We start from the raw sequence: 24801 nt of genomic DNA on the forward strand, positions 1-24801 counted from the left end.
GTATCACTTTACGTTTGAATAAAATTAAAGCGGTTCAGTGTGTGCATAACACCCCTCAAAAGTGAGTTTCCCACACCTGAAGATGCTCCCTAGTTTAAAGAGGCTCATAAAAACCGATTTGAAGGTTGACTAGGTTAGGTAGAAATTGGGGTTGATGGGTGCCTGTTACCTAAAGTTCTATAATGCCACGAGCCTAGTGAAACCAAGGGCTTCTTTCTCCAAAGTTGACGTTTATCTGCGTTTTAGTCCCCTCAACACTGCTTAGAAATATAAGATGGAAATGCACATTAAGGATCCTTTCCAGCTGGTCACCCACTCGCATCCTTGTGAGATACTCGTCGCAGCTCTTGGAGTATGCCACCCCCTTCGCACGTGCCATACTTCCCATTTCCTTAAATTATCTCTTTCCCAGAAGGAGCACGAGTTGCAGGTTTAAGGGTTGAAACTTGCAAGGAGGGTGCTAGACTTCATGACGCTGAGCGATGTCCAGAGAATAAACCGATAAACACCAGATCTTGGATTTCAGGAAGCTTTGCCCATTTTAAGGTGCTGTTCCATTGATGCGATCCCTACCTGGAGCGTTCGTCTGGTCCATAAGTTGTCGTCATGTCGCCCTCTTCTGCAGCAGGAGTGTCCACGTTGGGGCCAGGAGAGATGATCCTTGCCATATTTTTAGGATTACCGCGAACATTGCTGGTCCCACAGTTTCATTGTAAGCAAATCGGTTGTGTGGGTATCTCCAATGGGGCAGGGACCTGGCCCTGCTGATCCTATGTTCGACATCGCTCCTACAGTGGCATCACCACTGCCAGTCATGGAAAAACAAACTCTGGCTCCCTCCCAACAGCCACCCCCACCCCACTCCACCCCACATTGACACCACTTTCCATGATGGACACCCCCTGGCTGAAATAACCTATTGCATCCTTGCATTCATCGATGGCGTTTGTACGCAAGGCCTAGTCGGCTGATCAACAACCACTTACGCAATCTCTCTTTTTGCCTACCACAGCGAATACATTCCAGGGTTTCTTCACTACAGGCCTCCTCACCTAGAACCCTTTACGCACAATGTAACTGGGTGATATTGCTAGTTCCCTTGTTTCCCGCCCCGGCACCCTTGTTTCCCGCCCCGGCACCCTTGTTTCTGCTCTACTGGCTTAGACCCTGGCCGCTCAGTCTCTTCTTTCTGGTGGCTCCCTTAAGACCTCTTCACCCCAGAGCCCCATGGCGCTTTGAGCAGGTCCTATCTGCCTCCTCCGTGAAGACCAATCCTACAATACAAGGCCAACAGTACATACACATGTTTGTTTCTGTGTCTTCAGCAGGTATTTGTCTTTCTACAGTACATTGTTGATTTGGCCTTCATTCCACAGGTTTCCGCAAGAGTGAGCAGTCTGAAGTGTTCCGCACTCTCGCCGCCATCCTTCATCTTGGCAACATCCAACTCCTGGCGCAGGACCGGCACGGGGAGCAGTGCTTTGTCCAGGTAGGACTCTGGGAGGAAACATGAAGCCATGGAGGTGTATGCCTATCACTGGGCCTGCTTGCCAGAATGCAGAAAGAAACCAGCTTTCTCTACTCCAAGTTTACCTACTTAGTGATTTCATAACTGCAGCCAGAAGGGTGCCTTGTGGGTAATTTTAGTATCCATTACAAGTACCTTTATTTCCTACCCATTGATTACTGCCTCTGCTGTGACCTTGACTCCAAGGTACCATTCTGCTTTACCCAATTGCCGCAAACTATGCTGTGACATTCTGGGAAGGACATGGCTTTTGTAGTTCGGACTGGACTGTTCCCATGGGGCACAGGGTCAGCGCTGATTTGCATATCGCCATTGTCTAACCCAGGGTGGTGTGGAGTGGAAAAACGATGGATTTGGGCCCAGATCTTTTGACTGGGGTGAATGTGTGACATTGATCCACATTCTGTCCATCACTGTTATGTTTGCAATTACCGCTCTAAGTGTACTGGGGATGCTCAGACGTGAGTCCCAGGCACTCCACACCACTGGAGTCAAGCTAGCCGGGCTGATGAGAGGTGTTACCTCGAAACCGGGCCGGTCCTCTGATGCTTGTTTCCGTTCTGGGAAGGACATGGCTTTTGTAGTTCGGACTGGACTGTTCCCATGGGGCACAGGGTCAGCGCTGATTTGCATATCGCCATTGTCTAACCCAGGGTGGTGTGGAGTGGAAAAACGATGGATTTGGGCCCAGATCTTTTGACTGGGGTGAATGTGTGACATTGATCCACATTCTGTCCATCACTGTTGTGTTTGACATTACACCTAGGCTTGTTGCTAAGTAAGCCAATTGGCACTAATCTGTTCAGTGAAGTCACACTAAGGTGCTTTAGTGCTATAGCCATGGCCACTGGAATTATGCAAAGGGGTGAGACAAATTGTGCATCAGGGTTGACTAAATTATGCAGTAAGAAAAGGCAAATGTTGCAGCGTAATTTGGCACATTTTGTGGAATTTCATTATTTTGTCATTTCTTTCAGTTGATAACACTGTCTGGGCCTAGTTTGCACCTCATTGGTGCCAGTCCAACACCTAAATATACCCATAACCAACATAAAAGTGACCAGTCAATCTTTGCAAAGGGCCTCCCCTGTGCTGCAACATGTGTTGCTGCTTTTTTTGTAACTTTTGAACCATTTGAGCTACAGTTTTTTCTTTTTGTTCAAATCTGCAGATTATGCATCAGAAGATAGATTGTGTGGCAAATCCAAAATTATGCAAAAGACGCTGCGCATTAACATAATTCCAGTATCCCTGGCTATAGGTAATCGGCTCAAGTGTTGCACCAGGGTCGGTTTTTCACGTATGTCTCTCCTCTGACATTACATTCTGCAGCACGACGACAAGCACCTCGGCATGTTCTGCGATCTGCTGGGGCTGGAGAAGAGACAGATGGCGCACTGGCTATGCCACCGCAAGCTGGTGACTGTGAACGACACCTACGTGACCAACATGTCACAGCAGCAGGCCGTGAACTCCCGGGACGCGATTGGCAAGCACATGTATGGGCAGCTCTTCAACTGGATCGTGTCCAGGATCAACCGAGCTCTGAAGTCGCAGGCCAATCGTGAAGCATTCATCGGTGTGCTGGACATCTATGGGTGAGAGTAGGACCTCCTGCGGCGCATCCTTACTCCATCACCAAAACAACCCCACCATCAAAACAATGGGGCGAGGATGTGGTTCTGGGCATATCACTTAATCTCCCTGAGCCTAACAAAAATGAATGTGTCTGTAAGGCAACTGGTGCTCATGTAAAGCGCTCTGATACCTTTGGGTCAAGTTCGCTCTATGTAAAACACCGGAAAAAAACAAAAAAATGTGCACGCATGTGCTAGGTTAGCCACTCCATTCTGTATACATGCACACATTTATTGTTGGTACCTCCTGTCTCTGTATTTTAGCCCCACCTTGGGTCTTCTAACAAGCACTGTATGAGCCCTTTTCATATGCAACCTTTGTACTGGATAGAACGCAGCTTTGCTTTTCGAATTTTGTTCCACTGGTTGATATATTTACACTTGTTGGTACTCTTTTTTTCCGCGTTCATAGGGATTTTGTTTAGGGATTGCCCTGGAGTTTGGCAGAGTTTTCCTGAAGTGAAGAATTTATTTCCACATTTCTTTGTCCAATAATGAAACACATGTTAGCAAATTTTGTAAATAAACATTACTGTTTGCTTTTTGTTACTTTTCCACTGAAGACTGTGCTGTCCGCTTGATCTTGTTGGTTGGATCACCCTGTATGAAAACACTCCAGGCTTCAAAGCGGTGATGCTGGAAAGGAGTACGGGTAACATCTGCTCCAGAATGGCTCAAGTGCAAGACCTCAGACACTCATTCAGTTTCAAGGGCCTCAGGACAGGCCACTGTCCGATCCATTACTTGTTGGAGTCAGAGGGAAGTTGCCCTTCAACTCTCCATGTTCTCATGGTCATTGTAGTGTTTGACAGAAGTGTTGAGTAATGCCCATCTGAACTGTACCTTGACTGATGCAATCGATGAGCATTTTTTGAGAGCCCTTGCATTTTGACACTGGTGTGTTATATGAATGCCAGTCTGCTGCATCAATTTTCAAATTCACATTTCCCACCGGGCGCTGAAATAAGGGCACCTGAAATGATATGCGTGGATTAGTCAGACTGAGTATAAACATTCAGCAAACAATTGTTTTTCCAGACTGCTGCAAATGTTGGTCTATAATGATTCTAAGTAATGCCAGGGCTGGGATGGTGGTGTGGACTAGCAGCATCACACATACTGTTTTCCCTGTACTTTCTTCAGGTCTCTAAAAGTCAACCTCTCAAATTCCCTGGAAGAAAAATAAAAACATAATACATCCCATTCGGATGGCGGCAAGGTGCATGTTTTTTGTAGTTTCATTTGGGAGCGGTATGAGTAATGATTGCGTCCCAGCACATCATTAAACATCCAATTCTCAGCCCTGTATACAACCTCATACAAGGCAGAAGTGCACGAATCAACGCCTTCTGACCTCAAACTTCCTAAGCTAACCTTCTCAAAGGCAGAAAAGAACCAATCTACACAGTTTGACATACAACTTCCTATGCTAACCACCTCCAAGGAGGAAAAGCACCAATCCACACCACCTGATAATGCAATTGCCTTTGCTAACCTCCTCCAAGGCAGAAGAGCACCAATCCACACCTTCTGACCTGCATCTTCCTATGCTAACCTCTTCCAAGACTAAGGTGCACCGCCCTACCAACTCCACACAAATATCCTTTAAGATAAAGATGCCTTCGACCATCACTGCCTAACATTCTCCATAGCACAAAATGCACTCCAACCCCAATCTTCTTACCACCTGTGGTCTTTTTCTGCAGCGCTAATCCTGAGCTAGCTCCTCTTTGCGCTCACTTCTGAAAATCCACTTCAGTCTTGCTACAAAGACCACTCGTTGCCCTGTCGCGTCCTTCACTCTATAGAACTTTCTGTAAGCGTGCTCGCAGGAAAACGTAGGCACACGCACAAGGCGCTTCTTGCATCTAGGAAAGCATGTTAATAACTCCTCAGCTCTTGCCCTGTAGTGACCACCTGCCAATGACCTCCATCCTCTTTCATTCCTCTGGCAGCTTTGAAACCTTTGATGTGAACAGCTTGGAGCAATTCTGCATCAACTACGCCAACGAGAAGCTCCAGCAGCACTTCAACATGGTAAGGCAGAGAGCGGACCCGTTGAGTAGTTGGACAGGTCAGGAAGCAAGCTGCCAGGCAGCCAGATAAATGTGGTTGTTCTCACTTGGGGTGGTAGCCTGTGGGAATAGCTGTCAGTGTACTGTGAGAACTAGAAGGCTGGCCTTATTTATTTAAAAATTGCAATGTCATTTTTTATAGGCATTAAATGACTGAATTGCAGTTGGAAGCCTCTCAACTTACAGCGCCACACATACCCTTGCTGCTGCCTGTACCACATACACCCTCTGTTTGTAAAACAATATACCTTGCTGATTAGTTTACACACAATGTCTGTTGGAAGTATTTTAACTTGAACTGGAATTAAGTGGATGAATTTTGGGCAGAGTGCCTCCACCTCTTTTGTGCTAAATGGTTACGTGGGAGACTGAGCACCATCCTTCCTTGACGCGCTTGTTTGTTGTCTTCTTTGCTTCCTTCGTTCCGTCAGCACGTCTTTAAGCTGGAACAGGAAGAGTACGTTGCGGAGGGCATCCCCTGGACCCACATTGATTTCTACGACAACCAGCCCTGTATTGACCTCATAGAGGCAAAGCTTGGCATTCTTGACCTGCTGGATGAGGAGTGTAAGGTGAGTACCTTCTCAAGGGGAAAGTAGGCACTAGGCAATGTATAGTGCATGCAGTGAACTGTTGACATGGGTAGAACCTAGATCTGTAGTCAGACTCTCCTAGCTGAATTCCAAAACAACCCTCCCACTGCATTCCATAAAACCACCCTAGTTTTAACGTAGAACCAATCGCAGCCGGCAAGGGATCTATGCAGTGCTGTCGGATGCACACAATACTGTGTGTCCCAACTTGTTTGGGCTAAACATTGCCCAATCCCTCTTGTTTCATGTGAAACTTTACACTTGGGAGGGGATGCATATCCTAGATTTGTTGAGAGGAGAAAGTAGACCTCCGTATTGTCTGTGTCCCCTGGCAGAACAACTTTTGATTCTTGACCATTCCACATATGCATATTGTGAAGGTGGCATGCACTGCTGAAAATAGGCGAGTCTCTAAGAGATGATGGTCCCTGCGGGCACCTATTGTATTCTGTGGTGTCCGAGCCCAAACGTCCCCAAATTTGAGACCTATATGGCACCTTATAATTGGGTTTGTTCTGCCACATGTATGGCACACATGCCCTTCGATAGGTAAACTATCTCTTTAACACCATCCCCTGTCTGTACTTGCGCCACCCTCTACACCACGACTATAAATAAAATCCCGCAGGCCTGAAGCTGAACCCCTATACCTCCCAGAGGTCTTCATTGTGTTCTCTCATTGTTTTCTAGATGCTCAAAGGCAGCGACCAGCGTTGGGCTCAGAAACTCTATGACCAGCATTTGCAAAGCAGCCATCACTTCAAGAAGCCCCGGCTCTCCAGCATGGCCTTCATCGTCGTACATTTTGCTGATACTGTAAGTGGCACACCCACCCAATCTTCCTTCGTACGTGCCTCAGCGCTGTTGCAAAGGAGAGCTGAACCTGTCGTTGCTTACTTGGTCACATTTGCAGAAATAGTGATAAATGACTACACCCTGTATTATACCTTTGTGCCAGCCAGGGTAGACTGGACTATGGAAGATGCTGATCAAGGCGGGGCCTCTGCAGGCTGGTTGTGTGCAGAGTCTGTGTCGCATTAGTCTACTGCAGACCTTCTCATCTTGTAGGACCTCATGGTTCCTATAAAGGAACTGACTGCAGGGTGCTGCTGTCTAGCTTCAAAGTGCTGTCTCTCTCCATCTTGGATTTGGGTCTCCCTTTCAGCTCCTTGTTGTAGGAAGCTGGCTCTGTATATACTGTGGTACAAAAGGGGGTGGTGATGGACGGAGCATCTGAACCAATCAAACACTCACGCCCAGTCAACAGATCTGGGTTAAATCCATCACTGTTCTTTAGCCCACTCTGCCACCCCAGTTCAGACATGGCCATATGCAAATCAGTCTGACCCTGTGCCTCCTGGGAACAGTCCAGCCCGAACTGCCAAGCCATGCCTTCCCTGGACCGGAAACAAGCTTCCGAGGACCGGTTTCTGGCATTTCAGCAGTCTTCAGCCAGGCTAGCTTGAATCCAGTGGCAAAGTGAGCAAGGGACTCTCGTCTGAGCATACCCTGCCACACTTATAGTAAACAAAGCGGTACAAAAGGGGGTGTATGTACTGTCCCAAAGTAAGGTATAGTGTGCACAGAATCCAGTGGATGCCCTAAGGTAACCAGAGGCTGAAGTAGATAATACTTTACTCTCTTACTTGTGGTAGTGTGGGCGAGCAATAAGGCTTTATCAGAGGGTAGCATTAAGCATTTATTGTACACACTCAGGCAAGAAATGATGTCACACACTAAGACTGACCTGAGACCAATTTGCTTGTATAAAAATATTCAGTTGTATTTCATTTTCTAGAGCCAAGCCAGGTACAGGTAAGCGTAATTGTACGTTGCAAGAATAATGCAGTTAAATACAGTTTGAATGCAATTGGATTGGTTACAGTTAAGTCATTTGTTTGTAAAACAATTGGATTTACTTTTCAAGTTACTTTTTCTACTTAACAAGATGGCTGTCTGGGGGTAGAACCAGGGTTCCCCCAAGGTCAAGGATGCACTCTCTTCGGTGCCCTCCGGGTGCATGTATTAATAAATCCATCACTAGATTCGGTGTGGGTTTATTAATACAAGATGTTTGATACGAAATATCTCTAGTTTCAGTTAAACCTTCGTGTAACTGGGTAACTCGTACATACCAGTGTCCAACACATGTACTTAAAATGGCTTCCCTGTTCACTTGTAATATCTAAGAATCAAATGTGACATCACAGGGGCATATATGCACACACCCTGCCTTGGGGCAGTAAGGCCTACTGTAGGGGTAACTTGACTATACTGCATGCAGTGTCTTCAGTCATGGCACACAGGAAGTGTGCCATGTTTTGACTTCACTTTTCTCTGCACTAAATCACGCAACCTGCAATGGCAGTGTGCATGAATTCCCTGAGGGATCCCTTAGGGTGGCGCATTACATACTGCAGCCCTTGGGGACCCTCTTTAGCCTCCTTGTCCTAGGTATCAGGGGTACCATTTACTAGGTACTGACAGGGGGAGCTAAAGGTATTGCCAAAATGGGATGGAGGGCAATTATACGGTTTTTGGGAAAGTGATCTGGCACTGGGGACCTGGATAAGGAACCCAGTGCACTTCTGTCAAAATCGCATCAAGTACTAGTCAAAAAGTGGGGGTGACCATGTCAAAAGGTCACTTTCCTACAGACCATACCTCAGCAGCCTGTGATGGAATGCAGAAAAAAAGCACAGCCTCCAGTTCAATGCCTTTGAGTTTCTTTCTGGGATACCCTGGTCATAGCACATATTCTGCCAGATGGGCAATAGCTTGTGTCCATATTTAATGCTTTAGTATATGAAGTCAAACTTTGCATCGGTGAAACATTTGAAGTTTTCAGCCTGCGACAGAAATTAAGTTGCATGGACAATACAAGGCAGCACCTCTTGCTGTATGAAGGGCTGTGGTTGTAACATACTGCGGTGTCAAAGGAGATAGACTTGAAGCATTCCCTCTGTGCAAACGCGAGTTTGGAGTCCCTGGTGCTGCCAGCGACTGCTATGTGAAAGTCCTAGGGATGCTTGGTATTGCTAGGCTCCACTGTAGGGCCTGGTGAGGCTGCTTAGACCCAGGGATGTGCAATGAATAAAGATTGTGCTAAGTGGTGGGTAGCTGTGCGTAGCAGCCGTTTGCTGCCCACGGCAGAGGTCAGTCCCATGCGGCATGTTGGGCCCTGGCTCTGGCAAAGCCCAGCAGCCAAACACCTGGCTGTATGGCAGAGGTCATGCACATCTCTGAATGGGTCATGGGCAGAAAAAAAGTTGTGCATCATAAAAAAAATAAAAAATAAAAAAAATACATGTTCTAGTTCAGTCAATGTAAACCCAGAAATGTACTAGTTATGGTAAGCAGTGCACGTCATAACTCAACTCATGCTGCTCACCGTGTCTTAGAGCGGGAGATGAGCTGAATTCCAAGAAATCTATCTGTATCTGTTTCTTGGTTGATCGAGCAATGTTCTTATCTGCAGGTGGAGTACAAATGTTCAGGGTTCCTGGAGAAGAACCGCGACCGAGTATATGCAGAGCCCATCAGCATCCTCAAGGCCAGCAAGGTGAGTGACCCGGCCGTCCACACTGGCCCTGGTGCCTTTGTGCTTTCAAGATGGATGCAGGACCTCATTGTTGACTCCTTGCTAATGACAAGTTGCATCCTCCTCCCTGTACAACTCCCTTGCTCCTATGGATTACTCTTGGGGTGCATCACTCCTTCAATGACTGCTTCATCCCCATTCAATTCATGAAATAATTTGTTTGACAAGATTTGGAAAATATATATGTGTGTGTGTATATATATATATATATAATAATAATCTGTAGATATTTTATGGGATACATAATGTGTTACTATGTAATATGGTCCAGTATTTCCATTGACGCATTCTGGTGGCTTCATAAACCTCATGACCGAAGGCTAAGAGTCTTGTAAATGTCACCAGAGCCCATCGAACATAGAGCCATATTACAAATATTACCTAATATGTATTTGATTCATATTGCATGTTTATTTTGCTGTAGTTACCTTGAGAAGGTGGTTTCTTTTTCAAAGTGCCGATTAAAAATGGGCATTGATTTGAAGTAGAATATTGTTTTACATTTCATGAATAAATTATTGATTATGATGATGGCTACATAATCTGCATATTCCAAAAATGTTTTTACCTCAATGGATGAAAATAATATTGCCAAAGAATGTGTTGCATAATTTGTCTTGTTTGCTGCACAATTTAGATCACATTCTTGCATATTCCTAGTGTTAAAGTTACAGCTCTGATTTGGTGTTTGGACTAGTTCCAGCAGGTGTGCCAGCCCCCCCTTAATAGACCATTGGCATGTCCTTCTGTAGCATCTGAGCCCCACCCCCTTCCAAGAAGGCAGCATCTATTTATTTCCATTTTTTCCTGTCAATCATGATTGGTTTTTTTTTTTTCCATCCCTTCTCAGTTTCTCTGGAGGTGCGAACTTTTTTTTTTTTCCCCCCAGGAAACTTTTTCACAGCAGGAACTTCACTTTACCATTGCGCAAAGTTAGCTTTGTCAGTGCTTTTTTCACACATATATTGTACACAATAAAAATATATATTTTTTTACCAGCAAAGAACAATTTTTTAATTGCATATTTTTATCATTATTAATTAAAAAAAGTTAAGTATAGTTAGGTGTACTGTAAAAGCTTCTTTTAGCTAATGCTTGTTGTTTTTAAATGGTGCCTTTATCAGATTTTGGCACAGTGATATTTTCTGTCAATCTCTGACTCTTGTTCAATTGTACAAGGTTTGTTTTCACACCCATGGGTGAACTTAGTTCAATGCACTAGCGCTGAAGTTGAAAGACCGGTTACTGTAGGCCTGTTGAACTCCACCTAGTATATAAATGAGGTGTTGTCAATGCTTTTGGGTTACTTGCGGGGAGCAGTAGTAATCCAAGCAATCATTAATGATTTACACACTCAAGATTACTAGAAATGGAATATGTTTTTCAACGTATTTATTTTAAAACCTATTGATCTAGTGCACTTACTATTGGTAACATCACAGAAGATAATAAAAAGCAGCTAAGCTTTTCAATTATCGTGAAAACGCAGATAAATTGTAACATCACAATTTATAGCCCTTGCACCCTCACTATTCTATTTATAGAAGATGAATAAATAATAAGCCTGAGTTTCGGATGTGGTGCACATACATCGACGATAGGGTTTTTTGTCGATTTGGAATAATTTGTTAGATATTTTGCCCACATGACCAACAGCTAGGAAGTTGCGTCTACAAGAGAATACAATCCTAGCATCAGTTCGTGAAGGCAGAATGAAATGCTTTGCAAAGCTTCCGGAAGCCTTGCTGAGTCTTCTTCGGTCGAGATGGAATATGGTGCTGTACTCGTCTGCGGCAGGGGTGAAGTTTCTCTCCTAACTAGGTGACAGTCCTTATATACTGAATCTTATCAGAAATTTGAATTTCTGACATAAGTTGAGGAATGTCTGACATAGATTTTGTGCATACCAGATGTTTCCTTACGGAGATAGCTGAGATTACATCAATTTCTACTACACTATTTTGGCGATGGATGTTATGACTTGAAAAAGGCACCAGTCCCAAAGTGCTGTAGCATTGGGGGTCTTGTTGATGTCTATACCTGAATGACTTTCACAGTTCATGTAAAGATGGGCACAGGCAATATCTGCATTAAAGACAGACATGTTGATTATGCATAAGTGGAGGAAAAATAGCAGCCTCCATTACCTAGGACCATTCAGGGCCAAAGGTAAACAGGCTAACTAAATTGGACACTATAACTAAAATGGAAACGTTCCTATGTGTTTCAGAACCTAAAACTAAAAGAAAGAAGCCTAAAAGCAAGTGATTCTAATAATAGAATTTTGGAGAGGAAGTGTCAAATCTTAGGACATGGCTGGAATCATTTCTAAGCTAAATAGTTACTAAATTATGAGTGTGTATTTTTGGTTAATCTTGCTCATCAGAGATAGTCATTCTACATTTACAGAATAAAAGATACATTCCGGAAATGAGATTTTGATGAGATGACATTTGATCACTTGTTACATGTTCAATGACACATGGCTTCAAACTGAAATGAGAACGGTCTCAGCACTGGAAGACCTGACCCTACAACACCCCAGACCACCTCGTAAAAACCTTGGACTTTGATTGCATAAGCAAAATTTTTGCACCGAGCCATTGGATCCTTTGCTGGTGGTCTGAAGGGAGAGGATGATAAACAGCCGTGCCAGGAAGGCGGACATACAAAGGCCTGCTTGGGACTGCTCTATGATCCACGTGTTCTACTTGGATCTGCTGAGGGAGTTGGCCCTTCCGTGATTGGTGACTATGCAAAGCAGTCTAGCCTGCTGTCATGTCCAAACCATCCAGCAGAAAGAGTAGATGCAACTGCAGGATATCAAACCCAAGTAGCGAACAATTTTTTTTATTTTAATGCGGTTTTATATAGCGCGAACATTACCCGAAGGTGTCGGAGCGCTTTACATAAGAACCAGTTGCGATACATAAGGACTCAGGATTACGTGCGTTGCATAAAAGATACAAACAAAAAAAATGCAAATGTACAAGTTATAGTCCCACAAGGAGGTGCACTCCAGGAAGGGATACGAATGGATATACTCCAAGAGTCACATAGGAATGGTAGATGGCACAAAGGTCTACTGCATATACTAGTGATTAGAGTTATCTCTATATCTGGTCTGTGACTAAGATTGATCCGTCCAGGAAGGCTCTGAGAGACCTCGAGTGGATCTTGTTTAACCCTCCTGGTAATGTCTGCTACCATGAAGTGCTCTTGAAATAGGGGGCACGCTCTATTTAAAACCTTATCCAGCATAATGTGCACCCTTGAGGTCTGCACTCCATGCTCACGCTTCTGTCCAAACCATTGAGTAACAATGATGCATGGTATATACTTGCAGCCTCGAGGGGATCCGCGACGCACGCCTTTGTCACTAGAGGGCGCCAAAGTCACGTTTATTCAATCTCCCTATATTGCATGGCATTTTCCTCTTGGTTTTACACGAACGTTGTGGTTTGAAGGCGGGCGGATGATTGACAGCTCTGTGAGTTCTGCCGGTGAATTCGGCTTTTGATAGGGTGACTAGGCGTCCCCGTTTTGCCAGGACGGTCCCTGTTTATCCCCAGCTGTCCCAGCAAATTTCAAGAAATTTAGCTCATGTCCCCGTTTTTGGAGAGGGTCGACTGAAAATGGTGGGAGGTGTTTTTGGACAGTTAGCAATTGTTTCAAGGATGCAATTTAATTAACAGGCAAGCTACTGGGCTTAAAAATAGCATTTTATGTATGTTCTTACTGCCTGTTCTGTAATTCTCTGCTGAGGAGCGCTCTCATCGCTTGAAGTAAAATTGTAGTCCTTCTATTTTTGTGAAATGTCCCAGTTTTTGGCTTTAAAATTCTGGTCACCCTAGCTATTGATCCACTCTGTGCAACCGATACTACGTGTACTGTCCTGGTTAAAGGTGTTCCTGCGATCGCTACAGCTTCGAGGCACTGCAGCGTTTACACGTGGTCGGCATTTTTATAGTTAGCAAGATGATGTTAAACCAGCATTGGCCAATTGGTCGGCGTTGATGTGCTAAAACAATCCAGCAGAAATATATGTGAATGTTTGCGTGCATTTACGTCCTTTGCCTCATGAAGGAAAATGTACTCTCGTGACAAAGTTTTAGAAAAAGAAAGTCGGGGGTTTAAAAGAGACCTCGAGAGAATAGATTTCTTCCATTCACTTGTATTAAAGCAGAGGCAATTAAAGGCTGGAGGCCTTTGGCATGTATCCTTCTTTGTAGCATGTTTATGGAGTTGTACTGCCTCCGAGCGGGGCTCGGGTGGCTCTACTGAGGCACCTCCTAGTTCTGTAGCAGAGCTCCGGTGATATAATGCACCCTCACCTTTTACTTCTAGTCGCAGGAGCCCACGTGAGCTCCCAGTAGTGCATTCCACACTATGCCACTCATTTCATATTGAGCACATGCTGTGCTGTGGTTCCGTACTTTAACCTCCAGTGGGTACTATCCAGGAGCCCCTGTTGGTTTTGGTCAGACCTGGCTTGCAACAGCACATCATGCCTTTTCTGCTCTTGGAACGCTGCTGTCGTGCTTGCCTTTTCTGCTCTTGGACCGCTGCTGTCGTGCTTGCCTTTTCTGCTCTTGGACCGCTGCCATGGTGCGTGCCTTTTCTGCTCTTGCATCGCTGCCGTGGGGCATGCCTTTTCTGCTCTTGGACCGCTGCCATGGTGCACGCCTTTTCTACTCTTGGACCGCTGCCATGGTGCTTGCCTTTTCTGCTCTTGCATCGCTGCCGTGGGGCATGCCTTTTCTGCTCTTGGACCGCTGCCATGGTGCACGCCTTTTCTGCTCTTGGACCGCTGCCATGGTGCTTGCCTATTCTGCTCTTGGGCCGCTACAGTGGTGCTTACCTTTTCTGCTTTCGGACCGCTGCTGTGGTGCTTGCCTTTTCTGCTCTTGGACCGCTGCCATGGTGCTTGCCTATTCTGCTCTTGGACCGCTGCCGTGTTGCTTGCCTTTTCTGCTCTTGGACCGCTGCCGTGGTGTGCGCCTTTTCTGCTCCTGGACCGCTACAGTGGTGCGCGCCTTTTCTGCTCTTGGACCGCTGCCATGGTGCTTGCCCTTTCTGCCCCTGGACCGCTGCCATGGTTCTTGCCTATTCTGCTCTTGGACAGCTGCCATGGTGCTTGCCTATTCTGCTCTTGGACTGCTGCCGTGGTGCTTGCCTATTCTGCTCTTGGACTGCTGCCATGGTGCTTGCCTATTCTGCTCTTGGACCGCTGCCATGGTTCTTGCCTTTTCTGCTCTTGGACCGCTGCCATGGTTCTTGCCTATTCTGCTCTTGGACCGCTGCCATGGTGCTTGCCTATTCTGCTCTTGGACCGCTGCCATGGTGCTTGCCTATTCTGCTCTTGGACCGCTGCCATGGTGCTTGCCTATTCTGCTCTTGGACAGCTGCCATGGTGCTTGCCTATTCTGCTCTTGGACCGCTGCCATGGTGCACGCCTTTTCTGCTCTTGGACCGCTGCCATGGTGTTTGCCTATTCTGCTCTTGGGCCGCTACAGTGGTGCTTCCCTTTTCTGCTTTCGGACAGCTGCTGTGGTGCTTGCCTTTTCTGCTCTTGGACCGCTGCCATGGTGCTTGCCTATTCTGCTCTTGGACCGCTGCCGTGTTGCTTGCCTTTTCTGCTCTTGGACCGCTGCCGTGTTGCTTGCCTTTTCTGCTCTTGGACCGCTGCCGTGGTGTGCGCCTTTTCTGCTCTTGGACCGCAACAGTGGTGCGCGCCTTTTCTGCTCTTGGACCGCTGCCATGGTGCGCGCCTTTTCTGCTCTTGGACCGCTGCCATGGTTCTTGCCTATTCTGCTCTTGGACTGCTGCCATGGTGCTTGCCTATTCTGCTCTTGGACCGCTGCCATGGTTCTTGCCTATTCTGCTCTTGGACCGCTGCCATGGTGCTTGCCTATTCTGCTCTTGGACCGCTGCCATGGTGCTTGCCTATTCTGCTCTTGGACTGCTGCCGTGGTGCACGCCTATTCTGCTCTTGGACTGCACGCCTATTCTGCTCTTGGACTGCTGCCGTGGTGCACGCCTTTTCTGCTCTTGCACCGCTGCCATGGTGCTTGCCTATTCTGCTCTTGGACCGCTGCCATGGTTCTTGCCTATTCTGCTCTTGGACTGCTGCCATGGTGCACGCCTATTCTGCTCTTGGACTGCACGCCTATTCTGCTCTTGGACTGCTGCCGTGGTGCACGCCTTTTCTGCTCTTGCACCGCTGCTGTGGGGCACGCCTATTCTGCTCTTGGACTGCTGCCGTGGTGCACGCCTTTTCTGCTCTTGCACCGCTGCTGTGGGGCATGCCTTTTCTGCTCTTTGACTGCTGCCGTGGTGCTTGCCTTTTCTGTTCTTTATGCGCTACCACATTTGTTTGTGCACCCCATCCCAATAACCTGTTGCATGTCTCCACCACTGTAACATCCCCTCAAAACATCTAATGTACTTCAATCTTGATTAGTTTGTGCCTGTTTCTGTAGCTCAGAGGGCCTCATGCATTGTTGTGAAGGTTTGTGCAGTCATGCTCCTCAACCTTTACACCACACGTACTTGACACAAGAATTGCAACATGTGGCCATCCGGCTAAGCTGTACAGCCTAAAAATGCCAGTACTCACAAAAGTAATGTGTAGCCCACCTACCATTCTTTTAAGGTGCTCCTGCTGGAACTCTGTGTCCATTCACACCTCTTTGGTTCTCTTGTGACGCTTGGTTTGTTGGAAGTGCTCAACCCTCTGTTACTCATGGTTTTATTCTGTTCCTTCAGCATAAAGCTGTGCTGGGCAGTCTGTGTACCCCATTTGATGGCATCCCCACTAAAGTTTTGCGTCCTTTTGTTCATTTTTCTTGGCTGCTGAGAATGCACCTTATGTAGGCCAGCCCATTTCCTGGGCTGCTGAAAGCACTTCCTGTATACTTGGGACAGACTTCCAGGGTTGCCGAGAGAGAAGTCGTCCCATTTGTAAATGGAACCCCCTTGTTATACAGATCTGGGCTGCTGAATACTCCTAGACCCATACATGCATCTCTTCAACAGGGAAGTTTGCCTGCGGAAAAAAGCCCATTCTCTGCCATTCATGAGCGGTTTAGAGCGCGTTCTTTATTCCTAGGCTCTCGAAGAGCACTTTGGTGAGATCACACAAAGGACTTGTTCTCACCACTCTAAAAGCTGAGATGGTGCTCGTGTTCTGGTCTGTACACCTTTCCCTTGCCGCTGATCAGGTAATTGTACCAGAGACCTGCCTAGGCAGGTGAGTGCTCATGTGGGACCCAGTGGCGTAACAAAAGCCCCGCAGTGTGGGGATCCATGAGCTCCAGGGGCCCCCTCAGCACCGTAATCTGGCCTAAAAGCTCCTGAGTGAGTTTGGAGGGGGGCGTCCATGTACTTTGCACAGGAGCCCCCTCCAAGCTTCATTATGCCACTGGTGTGACCAGACAACATATTGTTCAACTTCTGGGAGAGAATGCTTCATACAAGGCTTATTTGCGGGACACCTTCCTGGGTTACTCCAGAGCTTTTCAAGTAGCCATGAACTGTTGCTCGGCTGCGGAGTGTACGTAACCTGGAGACTCATTTTGTTGCAATTTTCCCTTGTTTGATGGACTAACTTTCCTTTAAAACTGTTTTCCCCATCTGAAACAGTGTTTCCGGTTCTAAGGTGTCTTTAATTCTTGGTCAGAGGGTGCATGCTGTATTTCGAGGGCGTTTGCGCAGAGGTCTTCTTTCCACAGCTCCTCTGAAATTTGTCCCAATCTTCATACCCTAGCTGCTTTGAACAAGTCTCATAACTTCATCTGAGAAACTCCCCACGCCACTATCACGGTTGCACCTTGCTTTCCTTTGAGCAGTCAGACCTTCTATGACCTGCCCCATGTCCAGCTCTGTTGCTCACATTGATGTACCAAGCTGTTCTGATAGAGAATGTAAGAAACAACAGGGGTATAACCCATAAACCAAAAGTGGGATCAGGGTAGAAGGAACAAACAATATCCCACAAGGTAATATTTGAAAGACCCTTAGATATGCATGCATACAGCATTGCCAGCAAAGAAGCGAGACTCAAGTTCGTTTCTTGAATGTGCATATAGCATCATATATTCAAACAAGGGGTAAACATTTGATACAGTTGTAGCAGCACTGTGTAGACATGAATACAAAAGCAACCCCAATTGCACTTGGTGCTCGGTCTAAGTGGGTGACACAAGGTGGTGACGCAAGTGACAATTGTGCACAGCTAGGGACGGCGCATGTGAGGTGTGCAAAAATATATATTTGCACTCGCCTCACATGAGCCGTCCCTAGCTGTGCACAATTGTCACTTGCGTCGCCACCTTGATGCTATATGGAAACGAACTGGTCTCCTTGCTTCTTTGCTAGCAATGCTGTAAGCATGCATATCTAACTGTCTTTCAAATATTACCTTGTGGGATATTGTTTGATCCTTATAATGTTCGGATAGAGAAAGCACAGACACTGGGAGTCCACTATGTCTCAATCTAGATGAAGAGCTCCCATTCCAGGTAAATAACGTATTTTCTCTCCGCTTCTGGAGGAGCATGGTAGGGTTTCATATTTCACTGCTGTTCATTCTTTGCTTCCTACTTTTGTGGCAGTCCAAGCTGGTGGCCGAACTTTTCCAAGAAGAGCAGGAGCATCCCTTGCCTCTGGCGTTTGGGAAGGTCCCACTAGCGAAGATGACCGTGCGAGCCTTTCGGCGACCAATGCCAGCTGTCAACAAGGAGCACCGGAAGACCATCGGCTCTCAGGTATGGTGGCTTTCCAACTGTCAGATGCTTTGGGCAGGTGTCTGCTTTCTTAAAATATCTGAGAGGAAGTTTAACAGTTTATAAAATGGAGTCTCCTCGTAAAGAGAATGTAAGCATTTGAGCTGCTGGAAGAAAGTCAGCTCTGAGGTCACTTCCTGGAGGTTTTGTTAGAGCGCTGTTTTCTGTCACTGGACGAGCAGCGAACAATAATATAGGTTATGATTGGGCCCTGGAGGCCCCTTATGCATTCGTATGCATTGAGCATGACTTATGGAGAAGGCCGTAAATCGGTCTGTTTTCCAGGAATGGTCGAGCACATGCTATAGGGTTCTACAGAAGAATACAAAATAAAGGATACCGAATTCAACACCATATATATATATATATATATATATATATATATATATATATATATATATATATATATATATACACACACACTGATCATGGTGAAGAAATACTTATTGTGATGCAATTCAGTTTTTAGATGCTCTTCACCCATTGAATAGGGAGACTGAAGAGCGAGCCCCTGGTAGTCACTTTATTCTTCAAATAGAATTAGAGTGAAATTAGGAATTTTCCAGGTGAGAAGCAACTACCATGCTTGTCTTTAACCCCTTCGACGCTCATGACGAGCTCAGCTCGTCATGAGTTACGCCTCTCGTACGCTCATGACGAGCTGAGCTCGTCATGAACCACGGGTTTTTGCAAAAGTCAGCGCACAGCGGGAAAATGCACCGCATGCGTGGGGTTAATGCAATACTACAAAGAAATTTTAATAAGTTGAGTCCGTGCCAATGGATAGACTGTTAATGCTTGACATTTTATTGCTGCTGTGGCTATGTTAGGTTTTTACCGTAGATGTAAAAGTACTTGAATCATTTACATTTGGTTTGTAGGAGAGTGAGTGTTTGCAAGTTTTTGCAAAAATGTGAAGGCACTGTTAGAGGGAAAGTTTCTTTTTCATTACTTTTGCATCACCTTGACCTGTTTATTTAATAAGTAGTCTGGGAAGTGCAGACCACAGAGCATGCACAAGACGTACACCGTTCAGCTTCACGCGCATGCTAGAGCATTGAAGCAGGGTCGAAAACAAACTGCCCTGAATGGGGAGCTTAAATCGCCTTAGTTACTTGTCTTTTAGCAAGTATAGTTGAAACGTTAAGGCTATAAAAGCCAGAAATGGTGTACGGTTGCTTTCATTTAGTTCTATGTTGTGGTCTTGTAGTTCTAAAACAAATGTGCAAACCTCTGAATTCCTGGCTCGTATTCCCCACTTTTGTTTTCTTTTTCAACTTTTCGTAGTTTCGAGCGTCCTTGCATCAGCTCATGATCACCCTGAATTCCACGACTCCTCACTTTGTGCGTTGCATCAAACCCAACGATGAGAAGCTGCCCTTTGTGTAAGTATGGTCTGCTCTTGGGTGAGGAGTTGGAGGAGAGAGTTCTGCTCGATCTTTAACTTGCAGGCTGTGCATTATTGAAGCCCCTGCCTCCTTTATGAAGGGCTGTCTTCATTAGAGGATTGTGGAGTAGTACGGATGCCCCACAATTCACTTAGAGACCATTGGCGCATGCGTGAGAGAAACCTGAAGTCGCATATATCATAACTTTGAGTTTAGGAACTTCATTTTGATATATGTTTGGATTTGTTCAATGCATTTCTCTCCGTATCTTCTGCGTCCAACCACTCTGCCTTTGATGGTCTACTAACCAACTCTGGCAGTTTCTCTAAATGGTCCCTTACTTTCAAAGTTGAAAACGTTCCTAACCCCATAAATTGATCTTTATAACCAAATGTTGAAGAACCAGTCTCCTAGAGCTGTGATGGTCCAATATTTGTGTGCAATCTTTATCTTGGAAAGTTTGCCGTAGAAGTTGTCAAGTTATTATCAGATCTCGAGGTTGAGGTATCACAAAGCATTGCAAGCTCCCTCTTGTAAGTGGAACATGTACAACACGTAGTAGTTCAAATTCCCTCTCAAGCACTGGGCATGCGCAGCTGTGGCCGCAGTTGTTGATGCGACACGTGTCCTGAGCAGGTGCACTCTACCCTAATATATCGAACTGTCGCAGCAGGGAGCCCTCTGTATCTCCGACGTTCTCTTTGGCATGGTTGTGGAGCATCTGTCCCGCTGAGATATTTTCTTTGGGTTTCTCCCTGGCAGCTTCAACCCCCATCGAGCAGTTCAGCAACTGAGAGCCTGTGGAGTGCTGGAAACTGTGCGCATAAGTGCAGCTGGCTACCCATCCAGGTAAGAACAAGGAGTAGCTTGCTACTGTGATACCCTAGGCAATGAGGTGTGTATAGCCAATCAAGGCTTTTCTGTGTCACTAATGCATAAGAGTAATTGGCACATTTGTCCTTGCTGGTTGTGCACTGCTTTCATAAAGATGGCCATTGGGAGTGCCCTTCCTTGCTGCATATGTACTTCGGAATTTAATAAATGTGTTTTTAGTAACCTACTTGTCGTGACTACCCAACTGTTCCAGGGTATACACTCAACTTTCACAGCACACTTGTGTGTTCAGAGTAAACTTGTAAACGTATTCTGTGGTCTTCCATTCTACCTCCGACGCCCTCCTGCAGATGGTCCTACTCTGAATTCTTCAGCCGGTACCGGGTTCTGATGTCGAGGGAAGTCCTTGCTCTGGGAGATGAAAAACTAGTCTGCAAGCAACTCCTCAAACAGCTTCTCAAGGTGAGGCCTATATCTGCATCCGTGTTAGTACACTGAAAGTTTGCAACAGTCGAGACACCTCAACCAGAGGAGTTGGCCTAACGGCTAGGGTGGTCGACTTCCAATCTGGTGAACTGGGTTCCAGTCTCGGCAATGACGCTGAACATCCTGTGATTCTGGGCAAATCACTTAATCTCCCCGTGATTAATAAAAATAAATGTGTCATGTAATGCAGCTGGTGCTATGTGAAGCGCTCTGATACCCGATTCGGGTCAAGTTCGTGCTATATAAAACTCAGTAAAAAAAAATATATAAACCAGTCACCTCTTCTGTGTCAATGTCCAGATCGACCAACCTTCTATTGGCACCTTTCAAAAGATTAGCGGTGTTCAGTAAAACATTCCTGAACATCTTGGAAAGATTTCTTGTCTCAAAGAGACCATTCCTGAATCAGTCTCCAAACTCCCTCCTACTATAGGCCTGTATTAACGTTTATTTTTGTACTTACACGAAATGATTAATATTAGAGTGTTACATGTCCATTCTAATTGTTTCTAGAAATTTTTTGTGGATTTCATAATTGATCTGTAATTTTATTCTTTTATGTAGATTAGTTTTCATGATTGCTGTAGAAAAAAAGCTGTATGTTCTCCTAAAATAAGGGGATTGGAATACCAAATGGGTTTCTACTCTTTCCTATGGCCATTCCTTTTCAGTATAGAGAGTTCTATAGTTTGCAAGATTAGGCGAGGCCATTGGAAGGAACAAAACATGCGGGTCCACATGTACAATCTTGACTTCAGCCTTTGTCACCTGATCTGTGAATGGTCATGTGTTGTATTGCTAGCAATTATTTGAAGAAAATATACATTTTATTTATAAGCAGTCTTTATTGAATTTTTGTCCATAAAAAATGGTGGCGAAGAATATAAGGCAAACATACAGCACTGTATAGGATTAAGTATGAGGGCCAGATAAGGCAGTAACCCTCAAGCAGTACATTGTGTAGAGCGAAAGCAGTGACCAGTAATACATGTCCGTAGCAGTCTAAAAAAAATTGACCCAACCTTTTCCCCCTCACCCAGCCATGCTTCTGTGGACAGCCCTGGCTTCAAAGACCACACGCTTCTGTCGCGCACACCAATCCACACCTAGTCTCCATCCTGTGAGAGTTGGGGGATGGGGCGGAAATAGCCATTGTACGGCAATCATGTTTTGCGACTAAAAGGGCTGTTCCCAGGAATGATTTTTTGGCCTTTGTACCTCCAGAGCCCTCAAACACACCAAGGAGAATCAAGTGGGGTCAAGGCCGCCCACCCAAGGACATGTGACAAATCTTGGGATACCTTGACCTAATAATAATGTATAATTGGACAGGAGTAGACCGTATGATACAAGTCTGCCGAGCTGGTTCCACAACGTGGACCGGCAGAGGTAGGGCGAAGGCCTGCGTGGCACAGGCGGGCTGGGAAAAGGTAAGCAAAATAAAGATAGTAAGTCTGTTCCAGGCAGAGCCGCGAAAAGAAAGTGAGTTTACGAGGGGCCATCAGGGTATCTGGCAAATCCCTATCTTCCATGGGTTCCCAGAGGGCTCTAAGGTGGTCTAGCGAACCAGGGATGTCAATCACAAGGGTACTATAATTCAGAGATTCCCCGCGGCCCAGATTACGCTTGAAAAGCTACGCTTCCAAAGGATTAAATTGTGGGAGGGCATCAGTTGACCGGATGTAAGCGTGGAGAGCGTGTCTGAGTTGGAGGTATTTGTAGAATTTGGTACGGGCAAGCATATAGGTCTGTTGAAGGCCCCTGAAGGAGTGTATATGTGAACCCGACCACCAGGGGCAGCTCCTCAGCTAAGGCGGAGGAGCATCTCTTAACTGCTCTGTGAGCATTTGACAAAAGGCAAAATAAAATGATAACGTTCGTTATTTTATTTTTCCATCCGTGTCTCACCTGGTTAGGGGTGGGCTGCATGGCACCGGAACGGGGGTGGCAGTATCTTAAGTGCGCGTGAATGTTTAGCCGGCCAGATATTCATGCACACTTTGCATGTTCTTCACCCAGGCTGCATTACAGCCTGGGTGGAGAACATGCCCAGGCCCCAAGTCCCTCTATGTTCGTCAAACCACTGCGCTCAGACCAATCACGACCCTGCTGTAAGGTAGCATTGTGATTGGCTGGGGGAGCCTGGGTGCTTCCTGGTTCCTGCTTCCATCCGGCTCCTGGACTCCACCTAAGAGGAAGCAGCAGGCTTGCTTTTTTTTTTTCTCATTTTACCCAACTTTCACTCCCAACCCCCCATCCCCCCTCCATGCTACCACTGTCGACCACACATCTCCCAGTTGTGTGATAACATTAAGGTCCCAGGTTCGAAAGCCACGGCGCACCGCTACTTACTCCAGACAGGTGCCATGTCAGAGAGGGGTTTGATGTGTAAGTCTAGCCTCCAATTATACATGCTGAAGTGCCGCTCTCCATGCAAGAAACACCACTTGTTTCCAAAGGTATAGAGTTCGAAATCGGGGAGCCATAGAGCATGGCCTCCAAACGAGGGTAGTCCAGCAACAAGAGCGGTAGGCAGGATCTGACCATCCTCAATTAAATTGTTTGTGGATAACAAGAAGGTGGAAGGACAGAGTGGAGGCAAAGGCTTGACAACCACAGGCCACCATCAAAGGGACCTCGTTGACAGTGTGTGAAGGCAAGAAGCGGCCTAGCGCCCTGCCACAGGAATGTTCTCTCGTCCATCTAACTCGCGAAACCACACCAGAGAACTGAATTGGTAAGTTCTGAAATATATAAAGAAAGCGCAGAAGGATCATAATTTAATATAATCCGATGCATTCCATGACATTAAGAGGAAGTGTTTGATTTCTAGCGAGGTCCGATTGCCTGGGCAATCTCTGTTGGAGATTGTCATGAATAACCGGTCTCATCTACGACCTCAGGGATTATCCTATTTGCTTATTGGTGAGAGGCTAACCAATTGAGTAGCTATCCATTCTTGTCACCCCAACCATTAATCTTGGCCTTTGTGCCCGCCAAAGAGTTTTAACTACCTCAAACGAGTGCAGACGGATGTCCTCATGGATGAGACCCAATTGATGGGACACATCCTTTTGAGGAGTGAACGCCGGTCACTGCTCCAGGCGAAGGTTGCGGGCCTCCAATTGAACGAGAGAGGGGGGCTCTGATACAACTCCTGGCAAACCCTGCATTGTGTCCTCCAGCTGCCCACAAAGTACAGACCTGTGCAACCGACCCTTCGTTGGCTTACAAATGCGCACAGATTTCAATACCTAGCAATTAAACAAAGGTTTGATCATGGGGTGCAGACCAGGTGGTGGCTGGCAAAGATGAAGAAGTAAGAGTCAGTGGTCTGAGATTTCACGAGGCATGATGTGGATCTGAGTTAGTAGTCGAGAATCTGGGCAGGCAGTAGGATAAAATCTATTCAGGAGTGAGTATGGTGAGCTGCAGATGTGCACGTGAACTGGTGAAGTCCAGGGTGCCAGGCTCTCTGAGCATTGTAGAAGCTAAGCGTACCAATGCAGTCTGCAAGTCGGCGAGCCCCAGCAAATCTAGAGTTGGAAGGGGAGTCTGTACTTTTTAGGTCCGGGTTGAATATGGCCTTGATATCTTCTCCTAATATTGTAAGCCGCTAAGGAAGATGGAATAGAAATCTCGAGAGATTTCGGTTTCAGACTGGCAAAGCGGCAGGTGGTACATACACATTCCTTAGAATAATCACTTGTCTCTAGGGTAACCTCAGGAGCGATGAACCGTCCTGGTGGGGGTCATGTGTGACGTAAGTAACCGTAATAGGGAAGGAGCAGTGCGGAAGAAATGCCGCTCCCCGGCAATACCCTGCATGGAAGACCCAATTGTATCCTTAACGACCCAGAAAGGGACGGTGCT

General features: G+C 46.1%; 1 protein-coding gene across 1 annotated transcript in view; it reads left to right on the forward strand.

The window, feature by feature from the left end:
• LOC144799704 (unconventional myosin-Vb-like) overlaps window positions 1-24801 on the forward strand; it is a 186949-nt gene that overhangs the window by 87675 nt on the left and 74473 nt on the right. Inside the window, exons 9-18 of the mRNA XM_078671204.1 lie at window positions 1377-1489; window positions 2861-3126; window positions 5121-5202; window positions 5672-5812; window positions 6524-6649; window positions 9312-9395; window positions 18050-18202; window positions 19508-19605; window positions 20371-20457; window positions 20793-20904. Coding sequence (XP_078527330.1) covers window positions 1377-1489; window positions 2861-3126; window positions 5121-5202; window positions 5672-5812; window positions 6524-6649; window positions 9312-9395; window positions 18050-18202; window positions 19508-19605; window positions 20371-20457; window positions 20793-20904 — 1262 coding nt within the window. The remainder of the gene's footprint in view (window positions 1-1376; window positions 1490-2860; window positions 3127-5120; window positions 5203-5671; window positions 5813-6523; window positions 6650-9311; window positions 9396-18049; window positions 18203-19507; window positions 19606-20370; window positions 20458-20792; window positions 20905-24801) is intronic.

This window comes from Lissotriton helveticus, chromosome 12 (genome assembly GCF_964261635.1).
Source record: "Lissotriton helveticus chromosome 12, aLisHel1.1, whole genome shotgun sequence".
Lineage (NCBI taxonomy): Eukaryota > Metazoa > Chordata > Amphibia > Caudata > Salamandridae > Lissotriton > Lissotriton helveticus.